Raw genomic sequence first — 25,612 nt, 5'->3', positions numbered from 1 at the left:
CATCCGTTGGCTGTTGATCATCATTAGGCAACATTTTTTGCATTCCTTTAGAGCAGTGGTTCTCAACCTGTTCAGCCCATGACCCCCAAAATAAAGGTCCCAGAGAGCAGGGACCCCCACTGTAGCTGAACATGAACATTGAAGAACAGTCATGTGGAGACAGGACCATCTATAAGGGGGAATAAAGGGGAGATTTTTGGGGTCCATCCATAAAGTCAGTAAAATGTGTTGAACATGTCTGGAAAGTGGGAAAAAGGTGCAAAAAAGTCATTAAAATGTGATGTAAAAGTGTCAGAAATGGGAGAAATGTAGCAAAAATACATTAAAAGGAGCAAAAACATGGGAATAAAAAGTGATGAAAGTAGGTTAAAATATGGTGAGTTTGGTGGAGTTGCAGAAAAAAAGGGTAAAAATAAGCAAAAATGAGCTCAAATTGTTCTTAGATTCTTATAGGTATTTAGGGACCCCAAGGTTGAGAACCACTGCTTTAGTGAACGTGCCTGATCTGAAGCACACAGTGATCATGTGAACACACACACTAACACACACACACACACGTGGGAGGTTTGAGGCACTGACGGTGGTTTTTAAAAGGACAACAGGTAAGTCTACGGGCTGATCTCCACGTGAAGGTCATCTGTATCAAGTGGTTTCCCGCGCTCGTGTTCTTCGGTCTGGTCCAGAATGAATCCGTTGTGGGGTTTACAAACCTCCACAAAGAGCGGGAAATCAGACAAGCTTGTGTTACACTCTTTGTCTTCACTGTCCTCCTCCCCCTCCCCCCTCCCTTTCCCTTCCAACGCTGACAACGCGCTACAGTCAAAAGGTGGAGGACAGGAACCGAAGGCCTCACTGCGAGGCCGCTGGGCCTCATCGGGGATGTTCTTCTTCAGGTCCCGGTTCCTGTTGCGTTTGGCCAGTTTGGTAACGGAGCCCAGGCGGTTAAAGATGTTGTCCTCAGACGTGGTTTGGTGCTCAGCGCGTGGGTCGCAGTGTTCGGCTCCTCGCAGCCGAAGGTTGTTGAGTTTGGTGTCGATGCTCTCCTGGGAGGAGGTTTTGTAATGGTTTGTGTCCAAGCTGTTGAAGATGGCGCGGCGCTCTGGGGACAGCATGTCCAGGGACACGGCCCGCTGGTCCAGGCCCAGCTGGCGTCGCTCCATGCTGCGGATGGTGGCGGCTCTCTGGAGCTTGTCGTGGACCTCGATGCTCATGCGACGGCGTGTTTCCCGCAACTCTGCTCGCACGTTAGCCTTCCACTCCGCTGCGTGAGCCTTGATTTCTCCAACCTTCACAAAGACAATCAAGGATCAGTGCACAGCAGGGGTCACCAACACGGTGCCCGTGGGCCCCAGATGGCCCACATGGACCATGTGTGGGCCCCTCAGGAGGTCTAGTCACCAATGAGTTCTAGCTAAAATCTGATTTACTTTCCACGATTGAAACTCACAAAGATAAATACATATGAGAGATGTAATTAATATTTATCACTGTTAACCTGAACGTTGAAAGTAATTAAATAGATTAAGTAGTTTATACTCAAAGTTAAAGAAAAAGTTCTACTAACTTGATGTAACATGTTCTTCCTTTTCGAGCAACTTTAACTAATCATTTTTTAATCAATGGAACTATAATTGTTTATAAGTAAGCATAACTTAGTACAGACATAGGCAACTGGCGGCCCAGGGGCCACATACGGCCCTCGGTCTAATTTTGTGCAGTCCCCAAAGTAAATGTACAAAATGACAAAGAATTATAAGATTGCAGGAAAAGACAAGAGAAAAACACAGAAAATATTCCAAAAATGAACAAAGCGACAACCGTAATACAAAAAATGACTCAGAAAAATAAACAAAATTACAGAAAAATATACAAAATTACAGAAAATGTTTTATTTGTTTACCATGTCTGAGGCTCCGTAGAACTGTTTTGTAAATATGAGTATAATTGAAAATTGTATTTTTTTTAAAAAGCAGATAATGAAATATTTATGAGGAAAAAGTATCAAATTAACCATCTTTAAATCTTTATTTTCACTAAAACTTTGTAACAAATGTGTTTAAGTGTTGCAGATCTGCTGTATGAACCATGGTTTGTAATATATATGTTTTTAAATATTCTGAACTTTCAGATTTATTGCAGTTTTTGAAGTTAAGTTCATATGCGTGCGTGAGAGAATATATTTGATGTGTGTGTGTGCATTACCTCTTCTTTAGTTTTTTTGGACAAAACTCTCAGCCAGTCTCCAATCATGTTCAACACTGCAGCAAAGTAGGCCAGACCCCCCAAGATCCAGAACCACACCAGAGGTCGGTACCATGTCCTGTACTCAATCCTCCGGTTCCCACCTCGGAGAGACGAAAAGATCACATTCATTAGTAATAAATCACATTATATACAGCTTATAAACACATTATATACAGCTTATATACACATTATATACAGCTTATTTACACATTATATACAGCCTATATACACATTATATACAGCTTATTTACACATTATATACAGCCTATATACACATTATATACAGCCTATATACACATTATATACAGCTTATATACACATTATATACAGCTTATATACACATTATATACAGCCTATATACACATTATATACAGCTTATTTACACATTATATACAGCCTATATACACATTATATACAGCCTATATACACATTATATACAGCTTATATACACATTATATACAGCTTATATACACATTATATACAGCTTATATACACATTATATACAGCTTATATACAGCTTATATACAGCTCCGTCATGTTGAAGCTGATATCTCTGATGTTAGCGTCCATAGAAGCCCCACCCTGAAGGTGTGAACAAAATGTAGGAAATGGTTAATACTCTTAATTATTGAAAGGTTTGAGTGGTTAGAACCAAAACACATAAAATGAATGTTATATAAACAAAAACCTGAGCAAATGAAAGAGAAAATCATTCTTTTTTTTTTACTCTCAACTGCCATAAAACTTTTATTACCTTTTCTTTTTCTATTTAAAAGAACCAAACAATTAAAAGTAAAAAAAAACCAAAACAAAACAAAAAAACAGTTCCACCTATTGTGGAGCAAGACCTGGCTCCTCCCACATTTTGACTGGCACTAATTTGATTGGATCCAGCGCCTCATTAATTATTTCTTTTCCAGCATCTCATGTGCTTTTAGGTGTTTTGATTTAATGTTGAAGTATGATATTTGGACAGCTGCGGCTTTTATTGAGTTGAAATCACTGGAAATCTCTTCATTGTACACATAAAATTAAATGTAAAAACTGAGCGCGACTGAGGAAGAGAGGGAAAAGTCAGGCCACGCCCCCACGCTACGTCTAAAGTGTGATTTCGCACAAAAAATAGTTTCTCTGTCAGCGCTGAAGACGGTAGAAAATAGCTTAAAAAAAAAAGGCAGTGGAATTTAAAGAGTTTTTTTAAGCCAATAAGTGAATCTCTGAGTTTTATCTGTTTATCTATTTTGCGTATGGGTGTTGGTGCTGAGATGTAACAATATTTCCATCCACTCTCATCCAACAACAAAAGACCAATGCTCACCTGCTACATAGTCGCCTATTCCAACAGTTGTCAGTGTAATAACCACAAAATACGTCGACTCCAGAGCTGTCCAACCCTCGATGTATTTGAAGATCACAGCAGGGATGGTGACGAACATGATGCATCCGGCCAGAATAAACAGGAGGGTGGAGGCCACACGGATTTTAGTCTGGCTAATCTGATTGTGTTTATTCTGGAAGAGACACACAATCAAAGCATGGGGTGTGATGGTGTTTGGATTGAGCAGCTGTTCCTACTGTTACTGTAGGTTAGACAAGTTTACATGGAGACGCACAACAGGACACGTTAAGCCCCGCCCTCCATCCTCTGAACTGAACGCATCATCAGATAAACGTATGGAGTTCTTTCACACATTTTTACATTTTTAAAGCAAAGATTCTCAGTGAACGGAAAGTCCTTCAACTCGTCTTATCTGTCACTGAAAAAACTGCCATGAAAAGAAAAGCATGAATATCATAAATAGTTTATGTGGTTATGATTAATGTTATCATGGTTTCATTTTTATCATGTGATGACGTTTTGATCTGTTAAGGATTTGTTAGAGATTTAAAAATGACTAATCAAAATAAATAAAGAATAATCTGAACTTTGCTTGTTTGTATACAACACATAACTGTACTTTCACCTGTGGAAATGTATTTATTAGTTTATCTTTTGTAAGTTATCAGCTGTAAGAGTTAAAAATATGAAATATCGGAGCTGTTAGAAAAATCCATATCTGTGAATCTCTTTTTGAATAATATAATAATAAATAAATAATATAATATAATACATAATAAAGCAGTACAGATACTACATTTGTCATGTAATAATACTCTTTTTTTTTGTGAGTTTTATTAAAGAGTAATTACAAGTTCACAGAGGGTTTATTGAGTTGTTGCAAAAGCTTAAAACAGAAGTTTGTGTTCACACATTAAATAAATCATTATAACCTTTAACCTAAAAATGACACATTGACGTTAGTCTGGAAGATTCGTCAAAAAGATGTTTCACTTCTGGAAGAAAACATGAACATTTGTAAATGGAGGTTTTTGAATAAATGCTGAATCTATTTTTGATGGATTCCACGCTGGTAAACCAATGGTTGTCACTCAAAATCAAGAAATTCAAGATGGCTGCCAGATGGCGAAGAATTGAAACATTTATGTTCATTTAAATATTAATCAGATCTCTACATCAGAAGTTTGACTTTAATCATTGTTCATGTTGACATGTGCTGCAAAAATAAACACATCATCAGATTAATGCTGATGCACCAGGATCACAATGGATATAATCTTCCTGAGAAAAAAATTAAAATAGATTTATTAATTCAAGTTTTGATGTGTATTTAAATCAAATTATTCACCTTTTAAAAGTCATTATTGTCATACAGTTGTGGCTGCAAATAAATCACAATTTCACTCTTTCCATGTGTTAAGTGTTGTGTTGCTCATCTTATATCTTGCTCTGGATGAAATTTACAGTATTTTAAACTATTTCATGACAATCCTTCTCCCCATAAACCTACATTTTGCCACAAAGATCATGTTTCTACGTCTAACAGAACTGACGTTAGGGTAAGATTGAAATTTGCAATAGGGACGGCGGCCATCTTGGATCTTGATCTGAGCACAATTTACACTATTTGAACATATATTATTAAATTCCTTCACCGTGAAAACCTATAATTCACCACTAAGATCATGTTTCTTGGCCAAATAGAATCAAAGTCAGGACTGCTTTAGTCAAAATAAATGATTTATTTACAATAATAATGCATTAGATTTGATATAGCGCCTTCAAGCGATTTGCATTGATATGCATGCAATCATATGTTTGGAGGTTTGGGTCTGTTTTGGGTCTGTTCCAGGACCTCCTTGCCCCCGGTGGGAGTGCACTCCTCCCTGACCTTCCATGAGCCCTAGCTATAAGGCTAAAGCAAGGAGAGTGGTCAGCAGAAACGCCCTGGAACAGATCAGAGCAGATGTTAATGACAATGAAATAACACCCAGTTAGATGGATACATACTGACCTGGAGAGGGTGGGGTGGAGGTGGGTTGCGAGATGCATAAGGTAGGATTTGTGACCCAACACCCCCACCAGTTCTAAATATCTGTCTGAACCCCACTCGTCCGGTGCCGTCAGGTCCCGTCAGGGTTTGGTCGGGTATCCATCCTCTCGTTACAGTAACTAATCAGCTGTGCTCCGTGATAAACAGTTGATGCTCCCGCGATGGCTTGGCCTAACCTCCCGTGGTGTCACTATGGAGACTGATTTATACATCCTGCCCTATGCTCCTTTAAGTAATGCATCATGTATGCATTGGCCAATAGGGAGCCAATCTGGGCTGTTGGTTGATTGGAGGTGTGGCTGGCTTAACGTCCATAGCCTGCCTGAACTAACGCTCAATTTATGACCAAAGATCTTTGATTTTTTTTCGTGGGAACCATTAGTTTTTTTTAGAGTGGATCCCATTAAAAATGGATTCATACTCAAAAACACACGTACAAGTTGTCATGCTTTCTTCCAGAAGTGAAACATCTTAGTCTAATAACATATCTACGACTTTTTTGGTTGGTTGGAATTGTTTTTGTATTTTCTGGCATATCTAGCCCTACCTCACCACAGATTTGACTGATAATTCCAAGTGGAACTCACCCGGAACATTTTCTCCACTTTGGCGATGCTTTTGACAAATATGGTTCCGAGCTGGTCGCCGACGCCAGCCAGGAGGAATCCAAACAAGGGGATTCCAAATATTGCATAGAGGATGCAGAATATCTTCCCCCCCTCAGTGCTCGGTGCAATGTTACCGTAACCTGAGAATAAAGAGGAATAAAGGGATTTAGTCTCTGCAAAACCAACTTTTTAAACGTATCATTAATGTTACGAAGTGAGGATCAACTACTGATACAGTTTATCTACTCAAGCAGAAGTACCGTTACTTGATTGAAATTATACTCAAGTACAAGTAAATCATTCATAAAATACTCAAGTACAACTAAAAAGTAGCTCAATGAAATAGAACTCAATGTTTTAGTTTGTGTGTGTTTAGTTATTCTGTGTTTATTCTGTTTTTTGAGTCTGGCCTCCTGTGATAATTCTTGTAATTCTTTTTGTTCCAGTGATTCCTGCTCATGTCTCCACCTCCCAGTGATGTCAGTGTGTTTGGCTTGTGACTGATTAGCTGCCTCATGTTTCCACCCAGGTGTGACCCGTTCCTAATTAAGCCTTCCTCACTATTTAGTGTTTAGACACTGAGTAATTGCTGGTTTGTGGCGTTTTGTCTCCTGCTCCCAGTTTTCCCTGAACCTCCTCTGGGTTTTTGAATTTAGTGTTTTTGTTAGAATGACACTTACTTTCACCCCCCATGTTTATTGTTGGTATTTGAATAAATATTGGTACGGATTAATTGCATACAGTAAACATCTCATGTAGAAACTTAAAAAGGAAGAAACACAATCTACCACATTTGGAACTTAATTTCTTTTCCACAAAGGCATCTGTATAAAATAACAGGTTGTATAAATGTACATTGGTGTTATTTTATTTAAAAAATTATTAAAATCAAAATAAAATAAATTCTCAGGCTTTAAGTATAGATACAGATTTCGTTTAATCTGATTGGTCGGCTTTGATGTGATGCATTTGATGTCTGGTCATTTCATTTTTTTGTTTTCTCACAATGTCTGATCATTTTAAAACAAGAAAATAATAATTTGCTCAGTAACGGTTGGGTGTAGAAATGTAACAAATTACTTCTTTTAAAACGTACTTAAAGCTGATAAGTGGAGTTTCTGAGAAATCTATGTTTATGTATCATTCTTTAGAAATGTGATGTACTATGGTCTACTGCTGGCGGTCATTCATATACATTCATGTATATAAGTCCCGCCTTCATCTTATTGACCCCTATACAAATTACAAATCGCGCTGCAATCGCCCAGCCAATAGGCTTCCACTTCCTGTAGAAGAATAACTATGACTCATAAACCTATATCAGTGTGACCAGATGCCATCTTGTTATGTTACGCTATGCACGTGCACAAAAGTAGAGGCGTGGCTTCTGGTAGATTGGCAGAGGCATGGGGAGGAAGTGGAGCGGTTTAGGGCGGGACATCGAGACAATAGTTTTTAAATTTTCTCTCTTTTCATCCTTTCAGATAATCGCTTTAAGTACAAGTAAAATGACTGATTTAGAAAAAAGTAAAAGTGCCCATAAAAGCAACTCAACTACAATAACGTAAGTACTTGTAATCCATTACTTTCACTTCTGCTGTAACTATGAATCATCATGAGTTCATAGATCTAATCATTGAACTGATGAAGTCTTACTGACCATTTTGTAATGGTTCATTATTTTAAAAACATATGTAATTTGAATATCATTAATGCTTTATATTCTAAACCAGTGGTTCTCAAACTTTTTAGGGTCAAGCCCCCCTTTATGTCAGACTACAGCATTTTTGCTTTGAATTCTGTGAAAACATCTATAGATCATAATAATGGAATGAATGAGTGATAACACAGAATCTCATTATGTAATGCAGTGAATGAAACAGTATTTATTGGCTCCTGAATAGATTTATTTCTATAGTTTTTATCATTTATGCTCAACTCCCTCCTGATGTGGAACCAACACTGACTCTCGTATGTTCAGTTCATGTTTTAATCAAGATCATTTCTATCATCAGTTTGTGTGTTTTTGATGTAATTTTGTGTATTTTGTTGTTGATTGTCTGTTCTTTTTATTATTCAGTATTTTTTCTCTTATTTCTTTTTTGTCGTCTTGTGTTGCTGGTAATATTTATTGTAAATATAAAACCCCATATTTTTAAAGCTTTCATTTGTTAATTTTCCACTCTCTAGTGTACCCTCTGTAGTGCCAACGCGTACCCCTAGGGGTACACGCACCCCTATTTGAGAAACATTGCTCTAATCCACTGATGGACTATATGTTGGCCACCTCAGATCTTTTATATTTTACACTGTCCTAAATGAATGCAGTGTTCTACGACATATTTTAGTGAACATCCATAAATTCTAAGAAAATATGCAAACTTAGTTAAAATTGTGGCTTTTTTTAAGAACAAAATGAGTGAGTTAAAATTAGAACACCTATGGTTGTGATGACGGTTCCTGCGAAGAAGAAGGCACTTCCCAGATCCCAGTGACTGGAGTTGTAGGACGTATCGCCGACAGGATTCACTCCTGCATTCACCGCCTCCACCGAGTGCTGGAAACCAAGAAAAGACAGAAAGTGAGACGCATCTACAAACATGATCTAGTCTGATTAGTGAGATAGAAAAAATACTTCTTAGCTAACAAAAACCAAGAATAATAAAATAAATAAACTAGGCAAGACCTGTATTGGCAAAGCGAATATGTATTTGGCCATTTGAAAGAAATGGCAAAAATGAGAACCTGTCTCTGGATTTGTTTACAAGTTATATAATGCAGGAAAAACAGAAGACTGACCTTGACCTTAAATATGACCTTGAGCAAAGGTCAAAGTCGCACATTGAAATGAAATGTTGTTCAATGGTACCAGTCTGAGCACTGGACAAGTTATAGGAAAAAAGTTGGGTTTTTTGTGATGTCATGAACTTTGACCCCTACTGATCTTTTTACTGGTAGGTCGTACAGCTTCAGCGCTAATAAATAAAATACTCCACTTGAGATGAGCTTTTCATAAATGTAAGCATCAAACTTCATTCATAGAGATATGGAACATTTAGGTTTTTGACACTTGACGCAACTTTGACCTTGAAATTGACCTTGACATTTTGGCTCCAAAAAAGGTGGACTACACATCCTTGACATTGTCCCTATGAGATGACATACGTGTCATTAGTGCTGCATTAATAACCGAGGAGGAGTTACAGGATAAAGATGTTGTGGAAGAAAAATAATAAGAACTCTAACGAGAACAATACAATAATAAATAACCAAGCAACCTCCGACTGTGATGAAACATCCACAGTGTGTTCACTTGAGTGTGTGTACAGAGATGCTCTTCTGCTCAGAAGCAGAATTTATTAATGGGGTTTTAAAGTACTCTGTGAAAGGAATAGTGGTATTAGTAATAAGTGGGCTTTTTAAACATGAATTTTATCTTCTTTAATTAGTTTTAATAATCCGTTTAGATCAGTCACATGTTGCTGCTGCGCCACTAATCTACTCAGATTATCGTACACAAGCTCAGACCTAACGTACGATCACGTCAACATTGATAAATACCGCAGTTTGCGTGAATTTGGTCGAGCCGACATCGTACGCTCAGATCTGAACGTACCAACGCTTGATAAAAACGTGGGGAAAAATGCAATTTTCCAAATATTGCGGAGTTTAATTAAATAAGTGTAAATATAAGGGCTGGGATTTCTACAACTCAATTATTTGGTAATTTACTCTAATTCATGTTTTTTCTGTCTTTTTTAACTTTCTCCTGCAGGCTGAATTAAATGGTCTAAAGGCCCAAATTTGGCCCCCGGGCCTTGAGTTTGACATTCTTTGTTTCACAGTCTTTATCTTGGGTTTCAAAAACTCATTTTAGTTCAGGGGCCAAATATAAAGTAGTTTGATCTTGATTTTTGGCAGAAAAACAAGCAATTTCTACAATAAATTTGCACTTTGACATATAAATGATACATAAAGTATATATATAAGGTGCCCACAATATCCAGGCAATGAGTGACAGATACCAGTTGAGGTGTGCCCCCAGTAATGAGCTGTACGGAGGAAATGGGACCTAATTTATGCTGTTAAATGTAAATAGTTCCTTAAATTCTTAAAAATGTGCTGCAGTAATTGGTAATGTGATGAATTATAGGTGAAATTGACTGAATTTGGTATAATAAACAGACAACGGACAACATTTAATCATTTTTAAGGCTTTTTTAAGGGTTTCGATCATTCATTTCTTTTAATGTGATATTGATTGACTAAGGCTGATACAAACATAATGTTTCCATGTTGTGTGCCTCCAGGATCTCTGTTGTGAAGTTGTTGTCAGTGCACACAGGGGGGCAGACGTCACCTGCTCAGTAGCCGATCCTTCAGAGCGTTTAAATCAGATCCTTTAAGTCCAGTTTTCACACGTTTAAAAAGCACGTCTTTGTTTAGCTCCTCCTCTGATGTGACGATGCTGATTTTCATATTGGAGAAGTTTATATTTGTGTTTGACCTCAGTGGGCGGGGCCTCCAAAACAGGAGTGCGAAACGTGTTAATGATGATGAAATTCAGCAGCGTTTATTAACACCTGATCATACCAATGTTTGATAAATCACACGTTGCTTCTATGTCATCAACTGCAAACCAGCTTTAAACCTACATTATATTTCTATTCAAACCTGCTCTTACATAACTGTGTTATAGCTTATTATTGTGTTTACTGTGGACTAAAAAAGGCTTTTTCTCTATCTGTATAATTTCTTCATTCACTTAGACTTGCTATGAAACACCTGTGGAACGCTAACACTCAATGACAGACCATGACAAATAAAGTATGTTGAATATCACTGATTCACTGATCTGTTGATGCTGTTACATAACACAAGCCTCAACTATCAGGTGCCTCAGTGTCTGTCCTTTAACGTCTCAATGAGTGTCAGTCACAGTCTGTCACCTGAAGTGCACACATGGTTGGAGGCAGCCAAACCCTCCCTGGCTCTAATGCTGGGTTTTTATTTCACTCTTTAAAGGCTTCTACTTAGAACAGGACTGTACACAGACACACATTCAGAACAGATTGAAACTGATTAATAAAATAAATTAAACAAAAAAAATGTAAAGAATTGCACGTTATGACTGACACCACTTTTTTGGTTTTCCTTTCATAGAATGATGTATAACCCGCTGGTAAACCATCAGAGCAGGAGCGTATGGGTTCACCCAGTACACACACACACACACACACACACACACACACACACACACACACACACACACACACACAGGACTCACTGCTATACTTGGAGAACGAGGTGCTATTTCAGGACCTCATTCATGCTTTTAAATATAAATAGATCCTTAAACTTTACCAAAAGCACTGCAGTAATTGGTGATGTAATGGATTATAGGTGAAATTAGCTGAATTCTGAATAATGAACACAGACAAGGAACAACATTTAGTAATTTTTAAGGCTTTTTAAAGCGTTTCAATCATTCATTTGTGTTGCGACTCCAGAGAGGAAAGAAATGGTTCTGTACCTGTCAGACGCGCTGCCGCCGTGGCGATGAAGTACACTGAGTCTTGAAATGGGGTTTTGGTGATTTAATAAAACAGCGGCGTTCACAGTTATTAACACACACTGGATGGGTTTGTGTACACTTTACCACATGTAGCAGCAAGTGATCGAAGCAAAGCAGTCAACAAAAAATATGGCTATCCAGCTCTCCTCTCTCATCTGACCGCCTTTTGAACTAGCCCTTTACCAACCATCATGTGACCCCGCCTCCCATGCGTTACTACAGCAACCAAACACCATGTCACACATATACAAATATCCTATGTTATGGCTCTTACAATTTGTTTTAGTGAAATTTATTGTCTAAAGCGTGTGGTACGTCATATTTCCGTGTTGTGTGTCTCCAGGATCTCTGTTGTAAAGTTGTTGTCAGTGCACACAGGGGGGCAGACGTCACCTGCTCAGTAGCTGATCCTTCACAAAGCGTTTAAATCAGATCCTTTAAGTCCAGTTTTCACACGTTCAAAAAGCACGTCTTTGTTTAGCTCCTCCTCTTATGTGAAGATGCTGATTTTTTTTTTTTTTTGTTTGACCTCAGTGGGCGGGGCTCCAAAACAGGAGGGTGTAACATGTTAATGACGATGGAATTCAGCCGTGTTTATTAACACCTGATCATACCAATGGTTGATAAAGTCACATGTTGGTCATGTCGTACGACACAATGTGAAATAAGATTTGACCCGTTTTTCACGCACTGTTGATAAATGAGGGCCAGTGTGTCACTGTATTCTCATGCTAACTCCATGCTAACTCCATGCTAACTCCATGCAGTTCCTCTCCTCACGACCCAAAGTGCTCTCACTTTTTAGATTATTTCTGTTGATGTGGCTACTGTCACTGGAATAAATAATAAATGCTTCCCAGAAGCTTTTTCTAGAGCTACACACTTGGTTTCAGTGAAGGACCAAAAGTGAGTTTCACCTCCATTTCTGTGGATGTGATGCTGCAGCATCATTGGGAGTCAGTGAGGCTGAGCAGCAGCACTCCGTCTATATCCCTGCAGGCTGCAGCTCCACTTTAAGCCCTTTCTGGAAAGCATGTGCATTATCTGATACCTTATTTTGTAATTGAACCTACATTGCTAACTGCTTAAAACCGTTGGCTGCTTCAGAAGTAGCGTTTGTGGCCTGTGGAAGAGCTGTTAGCTACAGAGAGGAAGGGTTTCACAGCCCAACTCCTGGTTTAGGTGTTTCCCATGAGTGCTTCTGAACGTGTAAAGCAGTAAATTAAAGCTGGCAATGATCCACTGGAGCAGCAGCTTTCAGTTGCAGTGAGTCGTCCTCTGCATCACTCTGTCCATTATCATACTGAGTTTCTGTGCTGCAGAGGTCAATAACTGGCTGTTACTGTTACCTCACTTCTATGAGTGGCTGTGAAAAACAGCGAGGAGAGAATAACATCGCACGTCAGATTAAGATGTGGTATGAGATCTGGCTCGCAGAAATTGTAAAAATAATGTGTCTGTGTCCAAAAAACTATGATATAGAGTATGTGCTGCTGCTGCTGCTGCTGCTGCTGCTGGGTGTGTGGTTGTCACATGTTCTTGGACATTCAATATCATTCATTTGGTTTTGTTTTTCAGATGATTATTCCTGTTTTTTCTGTTTTAAAACCAAAGAAAAAACAAAAATCACACACAGCAGCAAAAAAAGAAGAAGAAGAAGAAGAAGAAGAAGAAGAAGAAGAAGAAGAAGAAGAAGAAGAAGAAGAAGAAGAAGAAGAAGAAGAAGAAGAAGAAGAAGAAGAAAGGAAACAGAAAAAGAAGCATAACATTTCAATTAAACGTTTTTGTATGTCTTAATATATAAAACTAATGTATATCAAAATACACAGCAGTAAGACACGTCCCAGTACGAGTGTCTGAGGCTGTCACTGGGCTCACATTGAACACATTTCATTGCGTTTCTCGTCAACAATAATACCTTTCCTTTCAGTTTAGGGTTGAAATAAAGCGCAGCGTTCATTTAGAAACACAGTTTCATTTTTAGGAGCCAAACTCCGCTCGTGCCGACGCGTTCTTGTCTTGTTTGACTCAATGTGACACAACGGGAGAAAAAAACCAATGGATGCCCGTCTTAGATGGAACATTTCTGTGGACATGAAAGAAGGTCACTGAGCGACTCCTGGTGAGTGTTTCAAACCGCTGACTGTTGGTATGAACCACAGTTACCGTGAAAAAGTAATCTGATTACTCATTCCTACTTTTAAAAAGTAACTTGGTTACTTTACTGATTAATTGATGGTAAAAGTGAATAAGTCAGATTACAGGTTACTTTAGTAGTTACATTGAACAGCTGCCAACAACACCTTCCACCGCCTCAACGTGAAATTAACAAAACTCACTTTAATGGAAGTTCATTTTTAACGTTTCTTCTGAAAAACTATTACGTCAAACAAAGACATGTTTTATAATGAGATCATTTCTTATGAAATATAATGTAAAAACTTTTTTGACCTGCCATATTCTGTCTGAGTATGTAACGTGAGTTGAAAACGTGACTTGTTGCACATGTGGAAAATTACATAAATAGTAACTCAGTGACTTGTAAAATGTACTTTAATCTGATTACAAGTTTGGAGATAGTAACGCATTCGATCATTTGTTTTTGAAAAAAGTGTTCATGAAAGAGCAGTTTATTGGCCCAAACCAAAAAAAAAAGGCATATGTTAATCAGCTGTGGATTTTAAACACGCACAAACACATAAACCGCTCTGCTGTAAAACAAGACGTTTACAAACACAAAGTTTACCATTTTAAAACATCCCATACTGTTATTTGAAGCATGAAGTGCTTTTATTTTTAACTTCATCTACCAGTAGCATATTTAGCAAAAAATCTAAATGAAGGGTTTCTGTCTTTTTTCGGCCTGTTGAGGCCAATTTGTTCCTGCTTTTTTTGTAACACGTCACAAATACAGCATTTAAAGCACCTACATATATATGTATATATATATATATATATATATGTAAGCAATAGATGGCAACTGGATTTTCTCTTCAAAGTGACTTAATTTTGTTAACTCTGTATCTATCTATCTATCTATCTATCTTCAAAAACGTGTATTTTGACCTTTACTATTTACTATATTTAATCAAGGATTAAGTCATTTATTGACAATAATGATGTTTTCTAGAGAGAGAGACTCAGACTAAAATAATATATTCTCTGTAAATAATTTCCCAAAAGACTGTGAAAGTTCCTCATTGTTAATCAACAAACTGTGGTTAGATGTTCATTTTCTATCCTTTCCCGTGGGTTTAAATAATGTTCAGAATAAACACAAGTGGAGAAGTTTCAAGGTTTTTATGGTGAACCTCTAGACAGGAAGGTGTTGGTAGACGTCCCCTGGGTTTGTGTGGTTTGGATCCAGTTCCAGTGTGTGTGTGTGTGTGTGTGTGTGTGTGCGTGGTGTCAGATCGATGCAGAGCTGAGTTTCTTTGGACCTGATGCCCCACTAAGGAGCTCCTGGATCAGCAGCTGCTCTTACCTTAATGATGGCCTCCAGCTCGTCATGTGAGACACACGGGTGTTTGTGCAGAAAAGCTGCCTTCTCGGCCGTGATGGTGATCTTTTGGTTATTTTCAAAAGGTTGCTCCAAAGCTCTGAACACCAGGCCGCCGGCCACCAGGTACGCCACCACCACCACGAACACAGCGAGCACCGTCTTCAGCTTCATCATGGCAAAAGGTGGCGAGCCGTCAGCCGCCGCCTCCATGCTGGCGACCACGCTGGCCGGGCGAGAGGAGAAGGACTGGCGTGGCACAACGCAGCCCATGGGGTTCTGCATGGTGGCCACGCTGGCGTGCACGAGGCTGCACTGGAGCATGCCTGGCTGCACCTTCTTTGGGGGGAGCAGGTTGGTCTGTACGGCCACTGGAACCAAAGACAAATGAAGAGTAACTTTAGTGACGTGTTTACAGACATCTGAACGGTTAAAAATCAGAATAAACAAATGACCCATCAACGCTCATTTATATTGAGTTTTACGATCTAGAACTTAAAGGAGCATAGGGCAGGATGTGTAAATCAGATTCCATAGTGACACCACGGTGGTTAGCTGCTTAGTTACTGTAACTAGAGGATGGATACCCGACCAAACCCTGATGGGACCCGACGGCACCGGATGGGTCGGGTTCAGACCAGTGGGCGTGTACTGTAGCTGTTCTCACTCAATGTTCTTGAAGCCAAAATATGGTGCTTAGGGCGCTTCCATCTTTCAAATTTGACATCATTTGGAACCAGAGTCTGTGCAGTAGGGTCCGGTGGGAGGAGCCCTGGTAACACGCCCCAATGTCTTGTTCAGATCATAGAGGTTAGTACAAAACCACCATTTATTTACACTCTAATATCTAAACGTACTCTATTTAACTACATAACTACTATTCACAAAGAGAGCTACGCAAAACATGCGGCAGTCAATCATCGTCATATATGACGTAAACCTCAAATAACTTATTTAAAACAAAGTTCACAGAAAAATGAGCACTTGAACACAATGTAGGGTCATAGTAACTAATGAGGGTCAAACTGTAATCAATGAGGAGGCGGGGTTTATGACCTATACTGCAGCTAGTCAGCAGGGGGAGCTCTAAAATAAAAGCTTCACTCCACCAGGGAGATTGTCCTGTCCATTCTTTTTACAGTCTATGTGTCAGACAGATATGTAGAAGTGGTGGTGGTGTTGGGTCACATGGTGTGGTTAGCGTGCAGCGTTCTTCACTTCCTGCTGCAGCTGCTGTAGCTGAAGAATACAGCTTTAACTGTAACAGTGAGAACAGGATCCAGTGGAGGGAGGATGGATTATACTTATCTTTCATACATGGATTATGGTTTTTGTTTAACTTTCTCTTGTTACCCGTGTGTTGATCTGATATTGACATTAACAGTTGTTTGTTAAAGCGATGACAGTGTGTGTGACTGCGCAACAGGCATGCACACACACTCACAACCCAGCACTCCATCAGGCAGCACACACACAAATATCCATCCATCCATCCATTTTCAGAGCCGCTTTGTCAGCACACAAACAAACACACAATTCCGCACTCCCTTCCATATTAAAAAAAAAAAGCACCATTAGTGTCACCGTTGTATTAGGATTTTTCAGTGATCGGTTGTTACTGTCTTGGGAGAGCAAAGGTGCACATGTAGCTGAGGGGTGGGGCAGGGGGCGTGGGGTGCGGAGTGTTTACAACAGTGACATAACCAAAAGAGACCTTTAGGGGGAGCTCTAAACACACGTTACTTAGCTCTGCTTTAAACTTGGATGAATAGAAATTCCCATAATTAGATGTTTTTAAGGAAATAGCTAATGCTTATGTATAATAACATTATGTATAATGTTGAAATATTGGATGTTTTCTCATTCTTTCAACTTTAATCTTGACATTATATTGCAACATGTTCTCGAAATTTGAACTTTAATCTCAATATTTCAAATTTAACCTCGACATTTCATCTTTATCTCATAATTTCAACTATAATCTCGACATTTCGATTTTAATCCCATGTTTTAGATTTTAATCTCAACATTTGATTTCAAATTTAATCTCGACATGTTGACTTTAATCTTGATTTGCCCAAAATCATTTTCTCCATCAGAATTGGCCCTAATCTGCTTCCGTAGAACAGCGACCTGTTGACTGTGAACACTATGACATCAGATTACAGTATGCACAGCACACAGCAGTGTGTGTGTGTGTGTGTGCGTGTGTGTGTGTGTGTGTGTGCGTGTGTGTGTGTGTGTGTGTGTGTGTGTGTGTGTGTGTGTGCAGATGTACGACTCGTCTTCACACTTGTGTTGTGTTGTTATGTAACAGTGGACGGGTGTTGGTTCGTGACCACTGTCCCACCTTTTCAAGACTCAACCAACCCTAACCCTCTGCTGGGGATTCACACGCACACGACACGTGTCCCAGCAGAGGGTTAGGGTTGGTTCCCATGTGTGGCACATGATGACAATATTTAACACATATGTAACACAGCTTTGGATGCAGGAGGACGTGATGGACGAATCAATAGTCGTCGTCTCCAATGAATGAATGAATGAATGAATGAACATCTTTCCCTGTGTGGACACAACAATGCGCCTCCATGTCTCCATGTCCCTCCATCATCATTGGTGCATTCACACACTGACAAACTTCAGCTGCACCACAACCACCACCACCATCATCATCTGAGCTGCTGTTTCCTACACACACACACACACACACACACGCACACACACACACACACACACACACACACACACACACACACACACACACACACACACACACACACACACACACACAGAGTGAGGGAATCACACAGGACAGAATGCAGTGTTTTAATTGGACAGTGAGACATTGATGGTCTAACCTGGAGGAGGGTTCATGGTCCCTGGTTTCCTGGGATTCTCTGCTGGAAATTTCATCTTTGATTCCTGTGGATCCGTGCGTGCGTGTGCGTGCGTGTGTGTGTTAGTCCGTTGGTCTGAGGAGACAGCAGGATGATGATGATGATGATGATGATGATGATGATGAGGATGAAGGCATCGTCCAGGAGGCGCACAGGGAAGTCTTCATGTCTCCAGCACAGAAAACACCGTGGCTCGTAGCGCTTTACATAGTGACGGCTGGCGTGTGCTGCAGTGCGTGCGCGCGTGTGTGTGTGTGTGCGCACAGGCGCCTCTGGTGGAGAACTGCAGAACTGTCATGAGTCCCCAAAAACAGGAACATAGAGGAAGTCATGTGGAGACAGGTCCATTGTTCTATGAATTTGTAATAACCACATTTATTATTTGGCGCCGATTGTAAAGTTGCACATGCTAAAAATAAACAACAACTTTTTGCAACGAACCACGTTTAAAAAACGTATGTGAATTTTTTGTTCATGTTACTTTTGCCCAGATGTACAGCAATAATTGTGAAATACATATATAGCTTTTTTTCCTCCTAAAAATAATCTAAATATAAAATCTAAATTTAAATGTTGCATTTAAATATACATGTTAAATCTAAATCTAAATACCAAATGTTAGATCTAAATGTTAAATGTACAGTTTAAATCTAATTATAAACATTAAATCTAATCCTTAAATTTAAATGTTAAATCTAAATCTAAATGTTAAATCTAACTGTTTAATGTGAAATCTAACTGTTTAATGTTTAATCTAAATGTTAAATGTTCAATTTGAATCTAAATGTTAAATGCTGAACATATTTAGTTTCACCTGTGACATTTAGTTTTAAGATTTAGATTTAAACTTTTTGATTTAAAATGTGGATTTAACATTAATCATCAGATTTAACAAATATATTTAACATTGACAGTATATTTTTACAAGAAAAACACCACAAATTTTACATGTGTGATGATGGGACACACACACACACACACACACACACACACACACACACACACACACACACACAAACACACAAACACACACACACACGCTTTGTTTATTCAATATTGTCATTTATACAAACAGCAACGTCTTACCAAACAAAACTAATAAAGTAAACACGGACACATCACATTTATAAAATGTCTTTTTTTTTAATATCTCAACTTTTTACCCAATAACAGTGTTTTTGGCTTTCAACAAATCTTCTAAAAACTTTAAAAAGTGTCAATTATAATTTTTTTGTGATGATTTTTTTATTTCCATTTCATGCTCTCATTGAACATAATCCAGATGTTGTTTGTGGTTCTATTTCTGATCAAAACCACTTTCTGTGGTTCAGGTTGTGGTTTCTTCTTATTATGTTGTTGCTGTTACTCACATGGAACAGTTTCAGCGTTCATAAATATAACTATACTTAGAGCCTGAGAATTTTATTATTTTGAATGTAATACATTGGTGTTATTTAATTTTTAAAATAATTGTACATTTTGACAAACCTTTTATTTTATGCAGATGTCTTTGTGGAAAATAAATTCAGTTCAAAATTGTGGTAGATTGTGTTTCTTCTTTTTTAAGTTTCTACATGAGATGATTACTGTATGTAAGGGACCCGTACCAAGATTTATTACCAACAATAAACATGTGGGGTGAAAGTATAACTAACTTTTACTTGGAGTACTATTTAATAGAGCTATTTTTTACTTGTACTTCAGTATTTATGTAGGACTATAACTTGTACTTGTCCTTGAGTACAATTTTAATCAAATAACAATACTTCTACTTAAGTAGATCTATCAGTATCTTTACACCTCTGTCGTCAACAAAGTTCATCACTAAAAGGACATTTCCACTTTAAACAATCTTCATTAGGTCCCTCTATGTCGCCGACACTACAGTATAGATATTTACAAAAAAACACTTAAAGAGTTAAAATTGTATTTTTTGGAATAGATTACCATTAATACTTTACAACATTTTTAATAACATCTTCAAGAACTTTGATTGGACAAGAGACAGTCAATGCGAGCTGATATAGAGCAGGGGTCACCAACACGGTAGCCCTCATGGACCATGTGAGAGGCCTTCAGGAGCTCTTCTAACAAATATTGCTGCACTTGATACATTTTTGTATCAAATTTACATCTTTAAATGTTTATTTTCACTGGAACTTTGGGACAAATCTGTTTAAGTGTCACAGAAAGTATTTTGTTAAAGAACATGAAATGTAATGAAAATAAAACAATTGAAAGTGGAATCACCGACAATCGCCCTGTCCAGGGTGTACCCCCGCCCAGCGCCCAATGATTGGCACCGGCAGACCCCCACGACCCTGTAAAAACAGGAATAAGTGGGTTTGAAAATTGATGGATCACCGACGATTCATGGATGGATCGATATTTTACACAATATCTACATCATAGAGAAGCTTTAAAAGGACAAGATCTACAAGCTTTGGTCCAAATACACAGAATATGGAAAAGCAGTAAAATCAGATTTTACAATAAGGATAAATAAGGCCAAAAAAAACTCTGTTAAATTGTGTAAGTGAGATTGTGCCTACCCATGTGTTTTCCAAATAAAAAGTGAATAACAAAAAATAAATAAATACATAAAACAATTGCATAAATTAAGAAAAATAAAGTTTTGCATGTTTAATCTGGTATTCCTTCAGATTATTCAGTAGCTTTAAAGTAGTTCCAAGTTTCACAGTGTGTGCAGTCTCCTCTGTGACCACTAGGTGTCAGCCTCCCTCTGCTATCAGCCTAAATCCATTATCTGTTTTAATTATTGATTTATTTTACTGTTCAATAGTTATTAAATTATCTCCATGTGTATATATTTACAGATGTGACTTTGTTTTTAATATAGTGGAAAATGACGATAACATTCTGTAGGTAAACATAACGCTCAGTGATTTAAAATAACTGTAACAGCTCAAATTTAAAAAAATCAAAAATCATCCTCACTTTTTACAACAAATTACACCAAATTAAAATACATTAACTAAAATATCAATTAACAACAATACTTTAGACCAAATACAATTGTTTAGAGCAGATAAACAATGGTTTTAGGGTTTAGTTACTCTTTAAAATGCGTTTTTAGGGAAGTTGAGACTTGGGCTGGTTTTTATTAAAGTGGGCGGATGTTTTGGAGAGTTTGTGCAGGAAATTGTCAGATCTGGCAACCCATGGGCGTAGTTCCTCAGAACCCAAAGTAAAGTGTGAAGCAGAGCTGTGTGAGACTCCAGTCTGTGTTTGTGGGAGAAAAACTTGAAGAAACTTCAACTGTTGTTTGTCAGCTTTGGACTCAAAGAGCGGTGAGTGCAGCTGATCACATTTACCCGGACAGGTCCGTTTTTACGGACCGACAGACAGGATTTGACTACATTTCTCTGGGACCTTGATTGCATCTCTGTGAACAGTTCATTTAAACGACGTTAATTCCGTTAATATTTGCTCTGTCTGAGAAATTCCACCAGTTTCTGAAAAACTAAAGAGTTGTTCTTTACAACCAACATCGTTTATTTACTCACACGTGATGCCTTGGGGCCCTAGAAAAGAGTGAACTTTGACCCAAATCCGAGAAATGACAGAAAAATACACAAAGTTACACTAAGAACAACAAAATGAACAAAAACACACACAATGACTAAAGACTGACAAAAAACCAAAACCACAAAGGAAGAGAGTGCAAAGACATTTCCTGTTTGGTTTTACTAGTCAGTGTCAGAAACCTTAAAACCAAAGATGTGCAAACAACACAACAGAATTATACAGAATAAAACAAGAATTACTACATATGCAAAAAGAAAAGCAACAAGGAAGATAAGATATCAAAGTTCAATAAAACAACATAAATATTTGACAAAAAGACAAAGAGGGGACACGGGACAGAGATTAAGAACCAATGGCTTATAGGAAGTTACGATACAATCAGTTACATTTCTGGATCAATAAATGTGTTTCTGTTTGTGTGTAGCTAGTGTTTGTGTACATTAATGTAAGTGTGAATGGATGTTTGTAATGTGTGGGAGGTTTTTACTACAACTAATTTATTGTATTTACAAGGTAAACGTAAAGTATTTATTCATTTTAATGTGACATATTTGACATGTGATCATTATTTTATTGTTTAATCATTTTATTAAAAATATAAATGATTTTTGAATGGATTTAAAAAAAAAAGTCAAATGCAAATCTGACTAATTAATCATGATTAATCACGACTTGTGAATTTGCATAAATTAAATGAACTGAAATGATGTGTATTTTAAATGAGTTACATTTGTTTTCACAAAGAAAATCACTGAAAAATGTAGAGTGTGGTCCATGCAGACTTTAAAGTCTGTTATTACCAAATAGTTATAATAATAAAAACCAGATTATTAATTAAAATAAAGTGCAGGAAGATGATGGAAACGTATAGATTTATAAAGTTCCAGTGTCAGAATGAAAATTGACCTTAAACATTGAAAACTATTGCACTTTTACATTCAGCTGCTGAGGCACAGCAGTGTGTCCACATTACTACAGGACTGAATCAGTGCTAAATACTAGAAGTTCTCCCAGTGAGATGGACTCAGAAACATTAGTAAAGGAACGTTCCACAACTATGAGAGTGTCCTGTTCATGTGCTGCTTGTCTCTGTCCCTCAGTGTGTGGACATGTCTGCTGCCTGCAGTGGGACGTCTGGAGATCACTTCCTGTGCTCCATCTGTCTGGAGGTCTTCACTGATCCAGTCACCACACCATGTGGACACAACTTCTGTGAATCATGCATCAGCAAACACTGGGACACCAGTGTGGACTACAAGTGTCCCATATGTAATCACATGTTCAGCATCAAACCTCAGCTGAAGGTCAACACTTTGATGCATGAGATGGTTTCTCAGTTCAGACGTGAATCAGAGCAGAAAGCAGCAGCTCCAGGAGAAGTTCTCTGTGACGTCTGCACTGGAACCAAAGTGAAGGCCCTGAAGTCCTGCCTGGACTGTGTGATCTCCTACTGTAGGACTCACCTGGACCTTCATCTGACAGCATCAGGCCTGAGAAGGCATCAGCTGGTGGAGCCTGTGGAGAACCTGGAAACCAGGATGTGTCCAAAGCACAGCAAACCTCTGGAGGTGTTCTGTAAGAGTGATCAGACCTGTGTCTGCTTGATGTGTTCAGTTATGGAGCACAAGAGTCACCAGTTAGTCCCTCTGAGAGAAGGATGTGAAGAAAAGAAGGTGGAGCTGGAGAAGATAGAGGCTGACCTTCAGCAGATGATCCAGAAGAGACGAGAGAAACTGGAGGAGATCAGAGAGTCAGTGAGGATCAGGAAGGATGCTGCAGACAGAGTGATAGCTGAAGGTGTGGAGATGTTCACTGCTCTAATAGAGCTTGTTCAGAGAGGCCTGAAGGAGCTGATGGAGAAGATGGAGGAGCAACAGGAAGCAGAAGAGAGAGAGGCTGAAGGTTTGATCAAAGAGCTGGAGGAGGAAATCTCTGAGCTGATGAAGAGAAGCTCTGAGGTGGAGCAGCTCTCCCACTCTGAAGACCACCTCCACCTCCTCCAACACTTCTGCTCCCTGAAAGCTCCTCCAGCCACCAAGGACTGGACAGAGGTCATGGTCCGTCCATCATCATATGAGGGGACTGTGCTGAGAGCTGTGACTCAGCTGGAGGAGACACTCAGAGACAAGATGAAGATGAAGGTGATGAAGATGAGGAGTATGAAGACGATGATGATGATGGAGGTGAGGAAGGTGATGTACAATTTGCAGTAGATGTGACTCTTGATCCTCTTACAGCTCATCCTAACCTCGTCCTGTCTGATGATGGAAAACAAGTGAAACACAGTGATGTGAAGAAGAAAGTTCCAGATAATCCAGAGAGAATTTCTTGTTATTTCTTTGTTTTAGGAAAACAGAGTTTCAGTTCAGGAACATTTTACTTTGAGGTTCAGGTTGAAGGAAAAACTACCTGGGTTTTAGGAGTCGCCTCAGAATCCATCAACAGGAAGAGAAACATCTCTGTGAGTCCTCAGGATGGTTACTGGGCTCTGAGACTCATAAATAGAAATGAGTATCTAGCGTGTGAAGATCCTCGAGTCATTCTTCATCTGAAGTGTGTTCCTGAGAAGGTGGGTGTGTTTGTGGACTATGAGGAGGGTGTGGTCTCCTTTTATGATGTAGATGCTGCAGCTCTGATCTACTCCTTCACTCACTGCTGCTTCACTCACAAACTTCATCCATTATTTAGTCCCTGTTTAAACGATGGTGGTAAAAACTCAGCACCTCTGATCATCTGTCCTGTCAATCAAAGAAAATGATCAGTGTCATGATGAAGCCTCACCAACAATGGATTCAATGGTTCTCTGTGAGTTCTCCCACCTTTGGGCTCCAGGATCCTTTAGAGGGAGAACATTTACTGAGGACTTCCTCCTGATCCTCACACTGATTATTACACAATGCTTACACACACGTGTTCAATGTTTCAATGGATGAATTAAAAAGAGTTGAAAGTGAATCAAACAATCCTGACTCGTTCCTGATCAACTCTGGGAATGTAATCATGTCATATTTGGTGTTTGGATTGTGATAAGATTTGTTTCTTTTTAAATATTACTAATTGTTGAATTGTTCAACATGTTTTAGAATTAGTTAAAAGTTGTTAGTGGATAATAAAATATGAACATGATGATTTTCTAAGAAATGTAATGAAAATAAACAATTGCATTGAGAAAATAAAGTGTTGCATGTTTAAACTTCAACGTTTCCTACTTTTTTAAGTCTATACTTACAATTATTACTCCTTCTGAGATTGATCTGACTCACAACATCTAACACTGAATACCTTTGAAAATGACCTTGAACCCTGTGGATGACCTGAAACATGACAAAGTACCAGTAGATCTTTGGTTCTTATGGACCACATAGGCCTCAGACATCCTGCATTGGCCACGTAGTCAAACTAAGGTGTATCTGACTTCTTAAGGTCCTCAACGGTTGCGCAGATACCTAGTGTCACAAGAAGTTATTATTAGTAAAAAACCAGACACTAGTGGTGTGTACACTTCAGAATGTCTAGAGGATCAGGTTTAATTCCACACATTGTTGTGAACAGATTGTTAAAGGTTTTCTGAGGACCAATCAGGAGTTATTGGCTGCATCTGTGATGTTCTCCATCAGCTGACTCTAATCAGTAGCTCAGAGTCTATATAGGGGGCGTTTACTATCAGAGAGTCATCACCATCAGTTGACTTTATGTTCTGTTGTTTTCAGTTTGATGAAGAATCATTTTGACCAGTTTCTCCTCCTGTCTAATGATTCACCTTCACTTTTGGTTTTAGGTCCAAACCTTTAGTTTGTCCATCATTTTGGTTAGAATCAGTGGGAATAATTATATTACTTAATCAC

General features: G+C 38.5%; 2 protein-coding genes across 2 annotated transcripts; one reads left to right on the top strand and one right to left on the bottom strand.

Annotated features, from left to right (window-relative positions):
• Positions 1 to 348: 348 nt before the first annotated feature.
• On the bottom strand, positions 349 to 18,471 carry kcnk10a (potassium channel, subfamily K, member 10a). Its single transcript, XM_028439504.1, has 7 exons — positions 18,180 to 18,471; positions 15,304 to 15,689; positions 8,684 to 8,801; positions 6,224 to 6,384; positions 3,563 to 3,755; positions 2,203 to 2,345; positions 349 to 1,286 (listed from the first exon to the last, which is right to left on the bottom strand). Exons 1-7 carry the CDS (start codon positions 18,232 to 18,234, stop codon positions 609 to 611), a joined length of 1,734 nt encoding a protein of 577 aa, XP_028295305.1. The 5' UTR covers positions 18,235 to 18,471; the 3' UTR covers positions 349 to 608.
• Positions 18,472 to 21,400: 2,929 nt separating this feature from the next.
• Positions 21,401 to 24,731, top strand: LOC114457580 (E3 ubiquitin-protein ligase TRIM21-like). The gene is made up of 3 exons (XM_028439535.1): positions 21,401 to 21,529; positions 22,868 to 23,924; positions 23,960 to 24,731. The coding sequence occupies exons 2-3, from the start codon at positions 22,877 to 22,879 to the stop codon at positions 24,523 to 24,525; spliced, it is 1,614 nt and encodes a 537-aa protein (XP_028295336.1). The 5' UTR covers positions 21,401 to 21,529; positions 22,868 to 22,876; the 3' UTR covers positions 24,526 to 24,731.
• Positions 24,732 to 25,612: the final 881 nt, after the last annotated feature.

Source organism: Gouania willdenowi, chromosome 24, assembly GCF_900634775.1.
Source record: "Gouania willdenowi chromosome 24, fGouWil2.1, whole genome shotgun sequence".
In the NCBI taxonomy this organism is placed as follows: Eukaryota; Metazoa; Chordata; class Actinopteri; order Blenniiformes; family Gobiesocidae; genus Gouania; species Gouania willdenowi.
The sequence above is the reverse complement of the archived record's forward strand: the minus strand, read 5'-3'. Positions and strand labels throughout refer to the sequence as shown.